The 14,311-nt window shown below is 49.1% G+C and overlaps 1 protein-coding gene across 1 annotated transcript in view; it reads right to left on the bottom strand.

Moving 5' to 3' along the window:
- The window catches only part of LOC132566412 (chitinase-3-like protein 1), a 45,008-nt gene that overhangs the window by 15,795 nt on the left and 14,902 nt on the right, over nucleotides 1-14,311 (bottom strand). Inside the window, exons 7-8 of the mRNA XM_060231423.1 lie at nucleotides 5,195-5,318; nucleotides 3,199-3,381 (exon numbers count right to left, since the gene is read on the bottom strand). Coding sequence (XP_060087406.1) covers nucleotides 3,199-3,381; nucleotides 5,195-5,318 — 307 coding nt within the window. The remainder of the gene's footprint in view (nucleotides 1-3,198; nucleotides 3,382-5,194; nucleotides 5,319-14,311) is intronic.

Genomic DNA, 14,311 nt, shown 5'->3' with positions numbered 1-14,311 from the left:
GGGTATTCTTATTCCCAAACAGCCTAAGATGCTGATATTGTTAAACTTAAATAAAGTAATAAGGAAAATACAGCCGGAGCTAGAGCGATGGTCCGCTATTCCCTTGTCGCTTTGGGGTAAAATAAACGCTCTGAAGATGATCATCTATCCCCGGTTTTTTTATGTGTTGCGCGGTATTCACCAATATATACCGCAGAAGTGGTTTTGAAAAATCAACTCAATATTAATTAATTTCCTGTGGGAGGGGAAACCCCCTCAGCTGTCGTGGGCACGTCTACAGTTACCATTTGACCAAGGTGGTTTTGGCTTGCCAAATTTATGCCTATATCATCGGGCATACTTGCTGGCCGGTATTCAGCGATGGGCTCCACTTAATCATCTTGCTGAGTCTCCCTGGATGAACTTGGAAACTGCTGTTCTTACTCCTCTGTCGACATGGAATGCGCTCGGGTCAACATATCAGCAGGGAGAGGCAGCTCTTCCATCGATTTGGGCGACAAGACAAACATGGCAATATTTGGGCGATACCTACGGATTTGACAACTACATCCATAGTTGGATGACCCTTTGGGGCAACCCTGAAGTGAAGATAGGGGGACGGCCGGTGATCTGGAAGCCGTGGGCACAGAGGGGTCTCTTAACTCTCAATCAGCTTAAAGACAGCAATGAGGATGCATTTCTTTCTTTCGAGGATCTACAAAGTGCCTTTGGCTTACCAGCTAACCAATGGCTGCAATTCCAGCAACTGAAGCATTCGCTGTCTACTTCTTTCGGCATAGACGCCTTGGCAGTGCCGGATGCTCCGCCTCTCCTGCAGACCCTAGAACACGCAATAGAACAAAACAAACCTGTCCATGTTTTATATTCATGTCTGAAAAAAGACTCGCAATACTCTATGGAAAACCTGCGATGTCAATGGAGCGAGGAAATCAACTGCCCTATTTATCCTTTTCAATGGGCAGCTATTTGTAGTGGTCCCCGGCAATATTCGAAGGATCTTCATTTGATTTTAATTCAACAAAAGCTTTTGTTTAGGATTTATTGGACTCCTCTCCGTCTCTATAACCATGGTTTGGCTGAATCCTCAGCTTGTTGGTGGTGTCTACACCTGGAGGCGGGTCTGGCTCACATGCTGTGGAAATGCCCGACGCTAAAAAATTTCTGGGATGGGATTGCTCGATGGATGCAACAGGTACTTAATATTGACCAGTCTATCTCTGCTATGCAAATATTATTGAACTATTTCCCGTCGACCTGGCCACTGACTCGTTGGCAGTGAAGATGGGCGGCACGTGTGATAATGATTGCAAAGCGGCTTATCCTGTGGCAGTGATGTGAAGACTTCACTGGCACGATTACTACTTGGCTTGAGGAAATGTATGCCTTGGCTGTGCAAGAGAGGATAGCATATCGCCGGCAATGTCAACAACAACAATTTGAAGAGATTTGGTCGGCCTTCTTAGATGCATTAAAAACTCAATGCTTGGCATCTTGAAGTCTGGGATTTGTCTCTCCGGGGGTGCATGGGCTGGGGAACTGGCATGCCGGCATCTAATTAAGTCGATTAAGTATAGGCAGTTCAGATTAGGAGAATACATGGTGGTGGTGCACTGGGTGTAGAATGAGTGCCTCTGTTCATTCGATGGAATGAATGTCTTTGATATGCTTTATGAAAAACTTAATAAAGTATAAATAATAAAAAAAAATTAGAAGTCTCAATGTGTGGATGAGACGATGGTGTAAGGAGGAAGGGTTTAAGTTTGTTAGGCACTGGAATGCTTTCTGGAACAAGCGGGAGCTGTACAAAAGAGACGGTCTCCACTTGTCCCCGGATGGAACCAGGCTGCTGGCGCTTAAAATCAAAAAGGTGCCAGAGCAGTTTTTAAACTAAATCTTGGGGGAAAGCCGACAGGAGATGAAATGTCTCTGGTTCGGAAGGACTCCTCTCAAAGAGACGAAGGGTTGGCTGCTATTTTTCTACCGGGTAACGGATCAGAGTTGTCCACTGTGATGGTGACAAACAGTATGGACTGTCTGCCAGAGTCTCAAGGCGGCAGGAGGAAGGTGGCGGGCCTAGCTTGCCTGGGAAATTATAGATGTTTGTATGCAAATGCTAGAAGTGTTCGAAGTAAAATTGGTGAATTGGAATGTTTAGTGTTGGGAGAAAACATAAACAGTGTGGGAATTTCAGAAACTTGGTGGAATGAGGAGAATCAGTGGGACACAGTGATTCCTGGATATAAGTTATATCAGAGGGATAGGGAGGGAAGGGTTGGAGGTGGGGTGGCTGTGTATGTCAGAGAGGATATATGGTCCAGTAAGACTGAGGTCAGAGAATTAGATTCACTTTTAGAAATGCTTTGGGTTGAAATAGAGGGCCCAAAAGGAAATTTAACTATGGGAGTTTGTTATCGCCCACCAAATCAAAAGAGAGAGGACGATTATAATATGACGGAAGGCTTAAAGATAGCGGCTAAACGTAAAAACTGTGTCATAATAGGTGATTTTAACTACCCGCAGATTGATTGGGTCAATATGTGTTCTGGTAGAGAGAAAGAGATTGAGTTTCTTGATGCTCTCAATGACTGTGCTATGGAGCAGATGGTCTCAGAACCTATCAGGGGTGGGGCAATCCTGGATTTGGTCCTAAGTAATGCCCAAGACTTGGTGAGAGATGTAAAAGTGATTGCGCCGTTTGGGAGCAGTGACCATAATGTTATTGATTTCATCGTTTGTATAAATAGGGAGTTGCCCCAAAAGACCGCCACAACCACGTTTAACTTTAAAAGGGGTAAATTCACTGAGATGAGACATTGAGAGAACAGGGAGAAGGGAGGAATCAAATAAGATGGTTGCTCCTGCAAGTTTCTTGTGGGTTCACAGTTATTGCCAACTAAATTTAAACACCTCTGTTTAAACACCTTAAATTTACATTTTTAAGGACTGAATGCACATGATCTCCATTTGTTTGCCTATGAGTTTGGTTGCAGGATATAGATTATGACCTTTAATAAGATATAATGGAAACAGAGCACTTTAAATTGCCATCTTCTGTATTCTCACTTTCTTATATGAGGAGCCCTCTGAGCTTGGTTGTTTCCATCCTAATTTTGCCATGACTTCATCTCTGTGAGATTTATGAGGCAGGGGAGGTTGTTTGTGAATGGTAAAATGGAATGCAAATGTAACCCTTCCTACCTCATAATAGGACAGCATTCCTGCTTCCCGTGTGATAGCTCCAGGTGTTCCAGGACCAGAGACCATGGCTCCAACCCCAGTGTGTCTGGAAGCAAGTGTAAAAGTCCGCCCAAAGGTTGGGATGCCCATCATAATTTTCTCAGCAGCTGCACCTTTTCTCTTCAGATATTTCACAGAATAGTCCTGGAGAAGAGAAAGAGAGTAGCCATTGTACATTGGGTAAGAACCAACTGTTATCGTTGTGTGTAACGCCTTTCTCAGTTCTTAAAAATAGTAAGATACTGCCAAATCTGGATTTAATTAATACAGGAAAGGATAGCTATGGGATGTAGAGGAAAACAGATTCTTTATGCTTGACTTAGACAGGGCTCTTTTTGAGCAGGAACTCACAGGAATGCAATTCCAGCTGGGTTGGTGTCAGGGTGTGCGGCCTAATATGTAAATAAGTTCCTGCTGGGCTTTTTCTACAGAAAAAGCCCTGGATTTAGGGATGGTTAATACATATGATCTGATGAAGGCTTCAGCTTGTCTATCACCTATTGTCATTTTGGTGCAGGATGATAAGTCTTGTGAATCTATTGACACATTTCAAGATGGCAACTCACCATGACCAGTATAATATTGATCTTTAAAATGCAGTTTCAGGATGATGTGAACACCAATCCCTGCATGTGTTGAAGTAATTACAGTATTGCAATGATCATGAGAATCAATTATAGTCTGGTGTAATGAATGACTGGACATCTGGGCCATATCTAAAGTGGCTGTTCCTTCAGTAAGATTTGTAATGAAATTGTTAGCCTCATTTCATCAGTACTATGAGATGTTGCCTTATCTGGTCTCTTCCTGGCTGCCCACAACCTGGAAGTAGGGGCTTGCTTTCATTTCATTCCTCCTCTTCATGGGCACTTCTACTGCTGCCAAGAGGTGTCCTACCTTTTTCTCCTTGGCCTGACTTTCTGTTCCATTTTATTGTCCCTGGCTTCATAGGCTTTGTCAGTGGATGTGGCCTCTAGCAAGGATACCTACCAAGAAGGCCAAACCACCCAAAGTTACCGGAAGTGTGATCAGGTCCTTCCCCCTTTGCCCCCCTCCCAACCAAGAGAACACTTAAAAGAACTGAGGAGCAAGCAATGTACCATCAAACAAGATGGCAGTTTCAGCCATGCTTTTTGAAATCTGAATTTTAAAGTGGTATCTGTATAAGTAAGGTTGAAGCTTTTTATGAACAATAAAGGCATTTCTTTGAATTCAAGTATCATAATGTTTCTGTTGTATCAATACCCACAAAAATGCTGACAAAATTAATCAGTTTTCAGTCTTATGTAAAATGACATCTCTGCTTCAGAGCAGTGTATAACTGAGTGCACTCTTAGATATACAATGGCTAGACTATTTATGGTGGCGACAGCAACAAAGCTTCAAGTAACCTTTTCTATCAAGTCTGAAAATAGGTTCTGTGCACAGGACACCTCCTGGCATGTGCAAGAGGCCTCTTCCTGTCTATATGCTCTGAATAATATGCTACTTAAAAATTTAATGTGATGGAAGAGGAGTGTTCTCCTCCCCTCCCCTATGCAAATATTAGTGAATGACTATCTACACAATTTACTGTCCAGTTTTGCAGAGGAGAGCTAGGTTTCTGCATGATTGTGTTTGTGTGTGGCAGCCCCAGTTCATACACTGCACCATCTTTGTGATGGAGAAGGGTAAACATTTCCCTCCACTAGATGAAGGGTTCAAATGAAACAGGATGTGTGCTTCAGACATCACTCTCATGTGTAGCAGCTTGTTTAAAGTAGGAGGAGTACAATTTGTTTGATAAGGATTATTAGTTCAGTGGGCTAGGCTGGGAAAGAATTGGGTTTCCACTCGTATACCTTGATCAAAGTGTTGCCAGGCTTCCTGTATAGCTCTAGAGGAAAAATGTAGCCTTTTAAAACATCTAGAAAAGCACTCAGAAACATCTGTCACAGTCCTTGAATTCACAACTTACAACATTATAATACGATGAAGATCCAAAGTCATTTTTGCCCTTGTAAAGGGGGCTTCCGTGGCCAGTTGCATCTTCCCAGGAACCATGAAAATCATAAGATAAGAAATTAATGAAATCTGCAGACCTACAGGAAGAGGGCAAGAAGTGAATAGTGGCACAAGGTACTTTGGCTACATTTATACACACAGTTTGTAAAGTACAAATATTTTTCAGTGACTGACAGTAGATTTCAAGGTGAAAAATGTAGATCTATGGAACTGTTAGTTGGGTAGCAATGGGATGGGATTAATTCATCTGTAGATTAAACTACTTATAATATACTATTGATTGAGCCCCCCAGTTCATCTTGCAATGTATTTGATTTTTCCCAGTTTTTTAAAGATTCCGGGGGGGGGGGGGGAGGCTTGGGATCAGCCCCGTAGCCAGGATTTGAAGAATTGGGAGGCCCTGATTTTTTTCAGGGGGCACATAGTGGCCCCAACCTCCATGGCCTTCTCTCCTACCTCCACTGAGGAGGAAAGCTGCCAGCTCACTGCAATACAGCCTCCCCCCTCCCCACAGCTGCCCCAAGGTGATTCCTTTCCACCCCTCTTCCAGTAGCTCTGGTGGGGAGCCACTCAGAGGTTTGGATACGTGCCGCACGGTCTCCTGCCCTTACCTGTAGCATGAGCCAGCTAGGCAAGCCTGGCAAGACAAGGGTGGGTGGGGGTGGAAGATGTCACCAAGTTGCAACTGACTTCTACAAGACCTCCAATTCGAATTTCTTTCTGTTGGAGGGCGAGCCGAGGCTGCCCAAGTGCAGCTCCCACCCTCGCTCAGGTGGCCAGCGAGACCAGGCCAGAAAACCCCTGTAGGCGAATATCACCTCTCCACTAATTCCCAGCCCAGGACTGCAGCCGGGACCTCCACTTGTGTGCACCAGCCTACCCTACCCTGCCCTGTCTGCAATGGAACCATCTGCCCCCTACCCCCGCCACCCCACTTGAGGGCCAGAACGGCCTCTTCTTGCATGTGCCGTCTAGCCCAACGTCAGCCCAACATGGAGTTTAACTTTCAGTCCTGGGTGCTTAAAGTGCCCCATTGTTTCTGCTTGCTGGGGGTGGGGGGGGGGGTAGTTAGAGATTTCTTCCAGCCCCTTAGCAAGCAGAAGCAACATGGAGCTTAACTTTCAGTCCTGTGTGCTGAAAGTGCCCCGTTGTTTCTGCTTGCTGGGGGGGGGGGGGGGGTCAGAGATTTCTTCCAGCCCCTTAGCAAGCAGAAGCAACATGGAGCTTAACTTTCAGTCCTGTGTGCTGAAAGTGCCCCGTTGTTTCTGCTTGCTGGGGGGGGGGGGTCAGAGATTTCTTCCAGCCCCTAAGCAAGCAGAAGCAACTTGGAGCTTAACTTTCAGTTCTGGGCACTGAAAGTGCTCCATTGTTTCTGCTTGCTGAGGGGTCAGAGATTTCTTCCAGCCCCTAAGCAAGCAGAAGCAACTCGGAGCTTAACTTTCAGTCCTGGGCACTGAAACTGCTCTGTTGTTTCTGCTTGCTGGGGGGTCACAGATTTCTTCCAGCCCCTAAGCAAGCAGAAGCAACAGGGAACTTAACTTTCAGTCCCGGGCACTGAAAGTGCTCTGTTGTTTCTGCTTGCTGGGGGGTCAGAGATTTCTTCCAGCCCCTAAGCAAGCAGAAGCAACAGGGAGTTTAATTTTCAATCCTGGGCTCCGAAAGTGTCCTGTTGTTTCTGCTTGCTGAAGGGTCAGAGATTTCTTCCAGCCCCTAAGCAAGCAGAAGCAAGGTGGAGCTTAACTTTCAGTCCTGTACTGCCCCATTGTTTCTGCTTGCTGAGGGGTCAGAGATTTCTTCCAGCCCCTAAGCAAGCAGAAGCAACAGGGAGCTTAAATTTCAGTCCTGGGCTCCAAAAGTGCCCTGTTGTTTCTGCTTGCTGAGGGTTCAGAGAATTCTTCCGGCCCCTAAGCAAGCAGAAGCAACTGTGTATGATCAGGTCCCCTAAGCAAACAGAAGCAGCGGTGTATGATGACGGCAGAATGGAGAAGGATGCAGCCAAGGCACTGGAGGCTGGTTAGGGGTCCCAAGTCAGGGTGCCCTGCCTAGCAGTCAGAGGGCTGTGCCTCCACAGGCCCCCTCGTAGCTACGGGCCTGCTTGGGATTGTTCAAGTTCTTTCTGAGAAAGCTTGGGGGGAGGAGAGATTGCACCTAAGCTTTCCTGCTAGCCTCTGGCACATCATTGTAAAAAGGGGCAAATAACAGCAGGCAATGTGTGTGGGAGAAGAGTAGAAGCCCTGCAGGTCTTTTTAAAAATTTATTTTTATTTATTTAAGTTATTTATATTCTGCCTTTCTCATGTGGACTCAATGATTACACAGAGTCAGTCAAGTCACCAAAATGGGACATTCAATAAACAATGCATATGGACTGTAGAAGTCTGGAACTAACCAGAAATCCAAAAGGTAGAACTGAAGCATAGCATAAATATGAATATGGCACATTAAGGGGTGCAATAATTACACAATAGGATCCCATGTACAATAAATTATACACAGCAGTATAAACCACAGCCCCTAAATGTTTATCCAAGATCACTCCAGCAGTTGCATGCGAAGGAATGGGGAATCAAACCTGGTTCTCCCAGATAAGAATTCATGCACTTAACTACTATACCAAACTGACTAGATAAACATATGGAGCAGAGGGCCATATGGCTACTAGTTGCAAGGTACGGATGGAACACTATGTCTGCGGCAATGATGCTCTGTATTCTTGGTACTTGGGGGGCAACAATGGGATGGCTTCTGGAGTTCTGGCCCTGCTGGTGGACCTCCTGACAACACCTGGATTTTGGCCACTGTGTGATACATAGTGTTGGACTGGGTGGGCCATTGGTCTTATCAAACATGGCTTCTCTTATGTTCCTATCCTTAATATATCACTTTCTTTTCCTTTTGAGAAAACTTGTGAATTATTATTGAAGTAAAATTTTCAAACTAGATTTTAAAGTCAATATGTGACCTCAGAATTTGACATTAAATGTGAAATTAGACTGTTTTAATAAAATTATATGTAATTCACTAAATTTGTTGAAAGGCATCTATTGTTTACTGTCAAATTCTAACTGCTGCAGTAACATCTTTAGTGATCCTTGGGAATATATAGAAAATATTCACCAACAAACTTTACAGAGGAGAATTTGGGGACCAGGAAAAAAATTGGTTTCATCCAGGGCTTTTTTGGTAGCAGGAAATCCTTTGCATATTAGGCCACACACCCCTGATGTAGCCAATCCTCCTGGAGCTTACAGTAGGCCCTGTTCTAAGAATCCTGCTGTTACCTCAACCAGCTTTTTATTGGGGAATATTAATTTTTCTTAGCTCAAAATGGTAGACTATGAGAGGTGAGGTACACAGGATCTTTGTCAGTGTTTATGGAGATAGACCACTGAAATCCTTTGGTTAACCTTTGGTTAAGTTAATGGATTTTATTATAGGAAAATGATTTTAAATAGTTACATTCCAATCAAATAATTTTCAAGCATACAAGAGGAATTACAGAGGTTAGCTGATATGTAGGGGGGGGGGTGTTGATACAATACCTAGTTCTTGCAGAGTGGGCTCAGTCAGAGAAGGCAAGAGACCTCTGTAGAGGGAGTGGGGAGCGGGGAGGCAGGGAGAGAGCCCTCTGGAAGGAAACCTCTCAAGAAGGGAGGGGGAGGAAAAAGGAAGGAAGGAAGGAAGGAAGGAAGGAAGGAAGGAAGGAAGGAAGGAAGGAAGGAAGGAAGGAAGGAAGGAAGGAAGGAAGGAAGGAAGGAAGGAAGGATCCTCTTGACAGATAGGATGGCCTGTTTTCTAGGGTAAGTTATGTCACATCAAGGGATTCCAAGGCCGAGGTCAGATGCACATAAGCTGACGAGATGGGCATGGATGAAAGCCAGATGCATGTCGGATTTTATGCAGTTGTCCAAACATCATCATCTGGCAATGGTCGTTGGCTCGTTTGTGTCCCGAACTGCCACGACTGAGACGCGGACTTTTTTGATAGTACATTAAATCTGGAATAAGAATGCTTCCAACGACTCCCGCGCGTACTTTCTATGTTTGAACACTCCATTGTAGCCCACTCCAAATGATATCATTGTACCAGCAATTGTTGACTCAGCCTTCCAAGCTTCCGAGGTCGGTAAAATATGTACCCAGCTTGCTGTGGGGGAAAGTGTAATGACCAGGGAAGGCAATGGCAAACCACCCCGTAAAAGGTCTGCCGTGAAAACTTTGTGAAAGCAGCATCACCGCAGAGTTGAAAACGACTGGTGCTTGCACAGGGGACCTTTCCTAAATGGGGTGGGAGGCAGATCGCCCACCTTTGCTGTCTCCCTGCCATGGGAGGAAGATGACCCACCTTTGCCGTCTCCCCACCAGGCGGAGAGACAGCAAAGAGAGTTGCCGTGCTTCTCCCCCATTTAAACACCACGTTGGGGTGTTTAAATGGGGGGGAGGAAGATCCCCCACCTTTGCTGTCTCCCTGCCAGGCGGAGAGACAGCAAAGAGAGTTGCCGTGATTCCCCCCCATTTAAACACCACGGCGGGGTGTTTAAATGGGGGTGGGTGTCACGGCTGGGGCCGGGTCAGGCAAAGTCCAGGGGCAGTCCGAGGTCTGTAGCCAGTAAGCAGGAGGGTCCGAGGCGCCAAATCCGAATCACTGTACAAGTATCGCGGGTCCGAGGTCCAGAAGCCGAGGTCAGGGAGTCCAGAAGTCACAAGCCAAAGTCAGGGAGTCCAGAAACCAAAGTCAAGCCGGAGTGGATGCTAGAACATCAGGGAGATGACTAGTTGCTTCCACAAAGCCTCCTCCCAAAGCCTACAGCTATATAGCCCTCTGTGGAGAAACGCCATCTTAGTCCATGTTGGTGCTTCATTGGGAGGGATCGCTAAACTGCCAAGCAGGCTTGGGCCTAGCCTTCCCCTACTCCCCCCCTCCCTTCCAGAGCCAAACCAACAACTCTAGGGGGAAAGTCTCCTAGAGAGGCAGGAAGTGCTTTTGTTCTTGGCATATGAGTTAAGCAGGAAGAAATCTTAGTTCTCAGCTGCAGCTCGAAGGAAGAGGTTGCCAGTGTGGGGGCTCCTGCCTGTGCATGCGGCCTAGTCAGGAAAATGAGGCCTCCAGGCAGTAAGACCAAGTAAGTCATCCCAAAAGGCAGGGTGTGTTTAGATCAAGGACAGCAGGATGCGTTTATAACACATTTTCTTTGTCATGCTGTTTGCTGTGCGGGTGCTGTGCTGTGCTTACATGCAACTGTTTTTGTTTTCTTCTTCTTTTATTTTATTTTTCTCTTTTAATTAAATATTTTTACTGTTTTAAATGCTGGCAGTCCATCTCTGTATCACATAGATCCCCAACCGCCTTAGACCACGCTGTTTTATAAAGGGAGCCCCGGGCAAGGGGGAAGGCATGCAGTTGGATAAGGTGCCAATCCTCCAGGGGTTCCCCAAAGAAGTGCTGAGGTCTCTGTGATACCCAAGTACAGGGTGGCAGAGGACCTTGAAGCCTGGCCTCATAGCTGGAGAGGGGGATTGGGAGTCCTGTTCCTCTCAATCTGAACCCCTAGACTGAGCAGGTGGTGGCAGCGAGCCCAAGGGGCAGGAGGAGAAATAGCTCCCTCCAGGAGTTGGCGACTCAATAGGGAGCTGACGGGACCGGGTCTGAAGGCAGAATCGGGCCGGTTCCATCACACCCTCTGCTGGCTGTTGCCCATTTGGGCTAATTGCTGGCACAGAGAGGCAGCCAGGATCCTGTTACAACTCAAGCATCCTTGCTCTTAGAAGGGCCAGAATCCTCTCAAAACTCAGGGCTCAGGGAGCGTCTTGCTTGTGAGCGTGCCGCCCTCCTCCAATCCCTGAGGTCCTGACGGAGGCGGTCACGCACACGTGCCACCCGAGAGGGCGAGGCAGGGGGGCTGGGATCTTCTCCAGCAGGAGGCAGGGGCACTGGTGCAGGTGGCAGGGGCACAGTTTCTTCTGCAGGCTCAACTTCCTCTGCAGGGTCCCCAGCACCCATGACACTATCCCCCCCCCAGGGCCCCCCTCCGTCGAGGGGCCTGGGAGGTCGGGGTGGTCGTTGTGGAACCATTGCACCAAGTCCGGGGCATGAAGATTGTCCAAGGGCTCCCAAGACCAGTCTTCTGGGCCGTATCCCTCCCAGTCCACAAGGTACTGGAGGCCTCCACGATGGTACCGGGAGTCCAGGATCTGGTGCACCTCGTATTCCTCTTCATCATCCACCAACACCGGTGGTGACGGCGGTAGGCAAGGAGGCCGAGCTGGGTTAGGGGGTGCAGCTGGAACAAGGAGGGAGCGATGGAACACGGGGTGAATGCGGAGGTGGGGTGGCAACTGGAGCCTGAAGGCGACGGGGTTTATTTGTTCTATGACGGGGTAGGGTCCCATGAACCGCGCATCCAGCTTGTGAGACCGACCAGGCCGGCGCAGGTAGCGAGTTGAGAGCCACACCTGATCCCCCGGCTGGATTGGGGGGCCTTCCTGCCTCTTCCAGTCCGCAGCCAGTTTATAGGCTTCCTTGGCCCGCTGTAGCTGCTCTCAGAGCAAGTCTTGGCTGGCGCGGAGTTCTTGCAGGTAGGCCTCGACGGCGGGGACATTCGTGGGTGGCAGGATTGCCGGAAAGAATGGAGGGTGATACCCGTAAGTTGCAGCAAATGGGGTCATTTGGGTGGAGGAATGGACCGCGTTGTTGTATGCAAACTCCGCTAGAGGCAACAGAGTGGTCCGTCGTCCTGCTGGTAGCAGGTGTAACACCGGAGATATTGCTCTAGCGTGGCATTGGTGCGCTCTGTCTGACCATCTGTCTGCGGGTGGTAGGCTGAGGACAGGTGCACTCGAGTCCCCAGGCTGGAATGGAGGGCTTGCCAGAACCGAGAGGAGAACTGGGGGCCCTGGTCTGAGATCAGGTGGGCTGGGAGTCCGTGCAGATGAAAGATGTGTTGCAGGTAGAGCTGGGCAGTCTCCTGAGCTGTGGGAAGTTTCGGGCACGGAATGAAGTGGGCCATCTTGGTAAATAGGTCGACGACCACCAAGATGCAAGTCTGACCCTTGGATCGTGGAAGTTCCGTGATGAAGATCGAGATGGTATCCCAGGGTCCTGAGGGTGTGGGCAAGGGCTGTAACAACCCCAAGGGTTTGCCCGGGACGTCTTTGGCCCGTCGGCAGACGTCATAGGAGCTGACATAACGGGCAACATCGGAGCGAACTTGTGGCCACCAGAATTCTTGCGTCAGCAAGTGGGTGGTCTTATGCTGTCCAAAGTGCCCGGCGGGCAACGAGTCATGGGTCAGGCGTAGCACTTCTGCCCGCAACGGCCTGGGCGGCACATAGAGGCGTTCGCGGTGTAGCAAGAGGCCGCCTTGAGTCGTGAACTCGCCTGCCGAGTCATCTTGGAGTGCCTGGAGGTGTTGCTGGACCCAGGGATCGTTGGCCTGGCTAGCATGAATGTCCTCCACGAGTGTGGGTGAAGTGGAGGTGGCTGCAAACACTGACGGCGGCAGGATGGGAGCAGCGGGCGCGGTCTCAGTTAAAGCAGGGGCGTATTCCGGTTTCTGGGAGAGCACGTTTGCTTTCCGGTTCTGGGTATGGGGGATGTAGGAGATCCGGAAGTCAAAGCGGGAGAAGAAGAGGGACCATCGGATCTGGCGCTGGTTGAGACAGCGGGTGGTCTGGAGGTGCTCTAAGTTCCGGTCGTCAGTGAGCACTTGAACAGGGTGGCGAGCCCCTTCGAGGTAATGCCTCCAAACCTCAAAAGCCGCCTTGATTGCGAGCAACTCCCTCTCCCAGATGGTATAGTTCCTCTCCGCAGCAGTAAGCTGGCGCGAGTAATAGGCGCAGGGCCGGAGTGGCTGAGACGGCTCCTCGCGCTGGGACAGCACTGCTCCCAGGGCCACATTGGAGGCATCAGCTTCCACCGTAAAGGGAAGCTGGGGGTCGGGGTATCTCAGGAGTGGCCCGGTGGCGAAGTGGGTCTTCAGGGTGGAGAAGGCGTTATCGGCCTCTGGGGACCAGTGGAAGGGTTCTTTGGGGCGGAGTAGTTGAGTCAGGGGTGTGGTCAGGGATGCATAGGCCGGGATGAATTGCCGATAGTAGTTGGCAAAACCAAGGAATCGCTGCAGGTCTTTGCGATTCTGAGGAGCCTGCCAGGTCAGGACCGCTTCCACTTTTTTCAGGTCCATGAGGATCCCCTGCGGTGACACAATGTGACCGAGGAACTCTACAGAGCGCAGGTCGAAGTCGCACTTCTCCAGCTTGGGGTAGAGACCATGAGTTCATAGGCGCTGCAGGACCTGGTGGACGTGCTCGGCGTGCTGGGCAGGATCGCGGGAGTAAATTAGGATGTCATCTAGGTATATGATTGCAAAGCGGTCGTGCAGGTCCCGGAAGATGTCATTCATGAACCTCTGGAAGACAGCGGGGGCGTTGGTCAATCTGAAGGGCATCACCAGGTGCTCGTACTGCCCGTATCGGGTCCCAAACGCGGTCTTCCACTTGTCTCCGGGCCGTGTGCGCACCAAATTGTATGCTCCACGGAGGTCCAGCTTGGTGTAGATTTGGGCCCCCTTTAAGCGATCCAAGAGTTCAGGGATCAGTGGTAGAGGGTACCGGTCGCGGATGGTGATCTTGTTCAGGGCCCGGTAATCATTGCACAGCCGGAGCTCCCCACTTTTCTTCTTCACGAAGAGGACTGGAGCAGACAGGGGAGAGGTCGAGGGTCGGATGAATCCGCGTTTCAGGTTCTTGTCCAGGAAGTCTCGCAGAGCTGCCAACTCAGGCTCTGACATAGGGTACAGACGCCCCACCGGGAGTGGTGCCCCAGGTACCAAGTCAATGGCACAGTCATAGGGCCGGTGAGGGGGAAGCTGATCCGCTCCTGTCTCTTCGAAGACATCGGCGAAATCCGCATACTTCTGAGGGAGCTGAGGACCACCACTCGGGATGCCGGCTGCTAGAGTGGTGGGAGGAGTCAGATGAGGACATGGGTCTCGGAAACATAGTTCCTGCTGGGCCCAGTCCACGATGGGGTTGTGCAGCTGCAGCCAGGAAAGGCCCAGAATCAGCGGGAAGCG

This window comes from Heteronotia binoei, chromosome 2 (assembly GCF_032191835.1).
Source record: "Heteronotia binoei isolate CCM8104 ecotype False Entrance Well chromosome 2, APGP_CSIRO_Hbin_v1, whole genome shotgun sequence".
NCBI lineage: Eukaryota > Metazoa > Chordata > Lepidosauria > Squamata > Gekkonidae > Heteronotia > Heteronotia binoei.
The sequence above is the reverse complement of the archived record's forward strand: the minus strand, read 5'-3'. Positions and strand labels throughout refer to the sequence as shown.